The sequence below is a fragment of the Daktulosphaira vitifoliae genome, unplaced genomic scaffold (genome assembly GCF_025091365.1).
Source record: "Daktulosphaira vitifoliae isolate Bord-2020 unplaced genomic scaffold, ASM2509136v1 Scaffold_1, whole genome shotgun sequence".
NCBI lineage: Eukaryota > Metazoa > Arthropoda > Insecta > Hemiptera > Phylloxeridae > Daktulosphaira > Daktulosphaira vitifoliae.
This window is the reverse complement of record NW_026099572.1, coordinates 80,856,068-80,859,774: the sequence shown is the minus strand read 5'-3', so window position 1 is coordinate 80,859,774 and position 3,707 is coordinate 80,856,068. Positions and strand designations below refer to the sequence as shown.

Sequence of the window (3,707 nt, the reverse complement as noted above, 5' to 3'; positions counted from 1 at the left end):
CTCAGTCCGTTACGGGTCTTTCTGGGATTCAGGTTCCCGACACCCAAGGTTTTATGACATGTCAGATGCAACCACGTTTTTCTAACGAACCGGTATTGACGGTCAAAGCATGGATTTTGCCGTCAATTACAAGTAATCTACCGCGGCAGGTAATTACAGCTCATGTTAGGCAAAATTATAACAATCTAGCACTTGCCGACCCGGCATTCGATACGCCCGGTTCGATCGATTTTCTGCTGGGTGCTGATTTATACTCATTAATTTTGAATGGCAAACGTATTGTTGTACATAACGATCTTCCCGCAGCATTCGGTTCGATATTTGGATGGGTGCTCATCGGTGGCGCTCCCACCACTGTCTCCCTGCCGTGTTTAAATGTGGTATCGTTAACAACCTCTTTAGAGACAATGTTAGATAAGTTTTGGCAGGTGGAGGAACCTGACGCAGCCCCAATCGATTTTACCAATGATGGAAAATGCGAGAAAATTTTCTGTGAACAATGCGTACGGCTCCCGTCAGGCCGTTTTTCTGTACCGTTACCATTTCGTTCGTTGTCTCCAGACAAACTTAGTTTTCCGGGATCTCGTCATTTGGCCCTTAAGCGATTCGAAAATTTAGAGAAACGGTTACAAACTGATTCGAAACTACGTGCACTCTATTGTGAATTTATGGCAGATTATATTAAACTTGGTCATATGTCCGTAGCCTCTTCCCCGGGATTGTATTTTATACCACACCATGCTGTGTACAAGCCGGAAATCGACCCTCGTAAAATTCGTGTCGTATTTGACAGTTCGGCTGTACCGTGGGGCGGAAGCTCATTGAACGACTGCTTATATGCTGGTCCGAAGTTGCAACAAGAAGTTGTTGACGTACTTTGCCGTTTCCGTTTGCGCAAATATGCTTTTACCGCCGACATTTGCAAAATGTATCGGCAAATTTTGATAAATCCTGAATACCGTAAATTTCAACACGTTTTATGGCGTTCTTCGTCGACTGAGGAACTTGTTGAATATGAACTTAATACGGTGACTTACGGTGTCAACAGTTCGCCGTACCTGGCGCTGCGCGTGCTACAGTTTATAGCCGACAACGACTGTATCGACGAGCCTGCCGTTCGTCACGCGTTGCGCTATCAAACGTATATAGACGACGTGTGTACTGGAGCGGATACTGTAGAAGGCGCGTTGTCGTTACAGAAGGCGTTAATTTCGGTGCTAGGGAAATCAGCGTTAGAGCTAAGGAAATGGTCAAGCAATTGTATTGCTGTTCTAGACGCTGTTTCGGTAGAACACCGTGCTGCGACGTCGTTGTCATTCGATGACAGTGATGGGGGAGGAACAAAGGTTCTAGGACTTCAGTGGCACGATGCCGGTGATTATTTTTATTATGTGCCCCGCATAGAATCGGTAGTTGTTACTACTAAGCGAGGCGTCTTATCGTTAATAGCCCGCTTGTTTGATCCACTCGGCCTTCTGTCTCCCTGTATTATGTTGGCAAAATCTATAATGCAACGAACCTGGCAACTGTCCCTAGGGTGGGACGAAAAATTACCTGACGATATTAGTATGGAGTGGTCAAATTTTGTTGCGGAGCTACCGCTGTTGTCGCACATTAAAATTGCGCGTTATATCGGCGCGTGTAAAAACTCGTCGTGTCGGCTTCTTGGGTTTTGTGACGCGTCTCAGCGTGGCTACGCCGCCGTTATTTATTTGCGCGTCGAAAATCCATTAACTGAATCGTCTATTTTCCTTATCGGCGCGAAAACTAAATTAGCTCCGATTAAACCACTTTCTATACCCCGTCTCGAGTTAAATGCCGCAGTACTCTTAGCACGTTGGTTAGGACGAATTAAATCCATTTTGTCTACGGATTTAAATATTATCGCGACTCATGCTTGGACCGATTCGCTCGTGGTATTATCGTGGCTAAGTGTACCACATGATACTTTTAAGGCATATGTGTCAAATAGAGTACACCAGGTACAATGTTTAATACCTGAGTGCTCATGGTCCTATGTAAACACAACCGTCAACCCGGCCGACTGCGTATCGCGCGGGGTATTGCCCTCTAAATTATGTGATTATACGTTATACTGGCATGGCCCTCCGTTTATTTTAGAAGCGCCAGATAGGTGGCCGTCGCGACCGTCGTTATTGGATGTATCCGATTCATCTGAAGTCCGCATTATTTCATTAGCTGTTCGCGCCCAGGACCCTCCAACCGAATGGTCAACTCGTTTTTCTTCATATAATCGGATGTTACGCGTCATATCGTATATGAGGCGTTTTGCACATAAGTGTCGCCACAATGCATCTCCAGCGCTCGCGATCACTCAAGAGGAAATCGACGCGTCGTTACGAGCAATAGTGATTGATTCGCAACAATGTTTTTTTGCCGCGTTAAAAAATGAACTTGTAGCTGGAGTCAGTATATCTTCTAAACCTATGGCACGTTTGTGCCCTTTTTTGGACGATTATGGGGTAATCCGCGTGGGTGGACGTTTACGCCATTCGTTGTTACCTTACGAGCAAAAACATCCGATACTTTTAGCTAAACGGTCTCATTTAGCCATACTTATATTCAGATGGTATCATGAATATAGCTGTCATGCAGGCCCACGTGTTATGCTTACGCTAGCTACACGGCAATTTTGGATTTTGAGTGCGCGGGCCGTCGTACATAAAGTTATTAGTCGATGCACAACGTGCGTGCGTTACGCAGCTGTAAATCCGCAACCCCGGATGGCTGACTTACCGTCTGCGCGTGTTACAGAATGCCAAGTATTTAGGCGCGTCGGAATCGATTACGCCGGGCCTCTTCAAATGCGCGAAATAAGGTTGAGAAAATCACGTACTTATAAGGTATATTTAGCCATTTTTGTTTGTTTCACCGTTAAAGCGGTACATCTAGAAGTCGTGACGGAACTGTCTACTGAAGCCTTTTTAGCGGCCTTCGATCGGTTCGTCGCTCGTAGGGGCCTACCAGCCCAAGTTTTTTCGGATTGTGGATCAAATTTTATCGGGGCTGATAAACAGCTACGTGACCTTATAAATAGCGCAACGTCTCAAATTAAAATAGCGGCAGCGACGCCCATGTGTGAGTGGCATTTTAATGCGCCTTCGGCTGCACACATGGGCGGATTGTGGGAGTCCGCCGTTCGCTCAGCAAAGCGATTATTAATACGCGTAATGGGTGCTCATATGTTTACATATGAAGAATTCACCACCGTCATTTGCCGAATAGAAAGCGTTCTAAATTCCCGGCCGCTTGTACCCAGTTCCACTGATCCGCAGGATCTTGATTGCCTCACACCAGGGCACTTTCTTATAGGACAACCGTTACTTGCTGTTCCGCCGCGTACTGAACTCGACGCGCCCCGTTCGCTAGTTGACCGCTGGAAGTTGCTGGACCACTGTCACCAGGCTTTCTGGCATAGATGGTCATCGGAATACTTGTCCACTTTACAACAAAGAGCTAAATGGTTAACTGATCAACCAAATGTTCGTGTGGGCGCCATGGTCATTATTAAAGATAATTCGTGTCCCCCATTGATGTGGCGTTTAGGTAGAATAACAGCATTAATGCCGGGACCCGATAAAATTGTACGTGTAGTGCGCGTTCAAACCGCCCAGGGCACATTTGTGCGGCCTGTCGTTAAATTAGTAGTTTTGCCCACCGATCCTGATGATTCCATACATCCTTAA

At 46.2% G+C, this 3,707-nt stretch overlaps 1 protein-coding gene across 1 annotated transcript; it reads left to right on the top strand.

The window, feature by feature from the left end:
* The first annotated feature begins 65 nt into the window (after positions 1–65).
* Positions 66–3,707, top strand: LOC126895789 (uncharacterized). The gene has a single exon (XM_050668025.1). It carries the CDS (start codon positions 66–68, stop codon positions 3,705–3,707), a length of 3,642 nt encoding a protein of 1,213 aa, XP_050523982.1.

Bases quoted from the DNA above. Each gene is read 5' to 3' on its own strand.
- LOC126895789 (XM_050668025.1), top strand. From the start codon at position 66: ATGCAACCACGTTTTTCTAACGAACCGGTATTGACGGTCAAAGCATGG.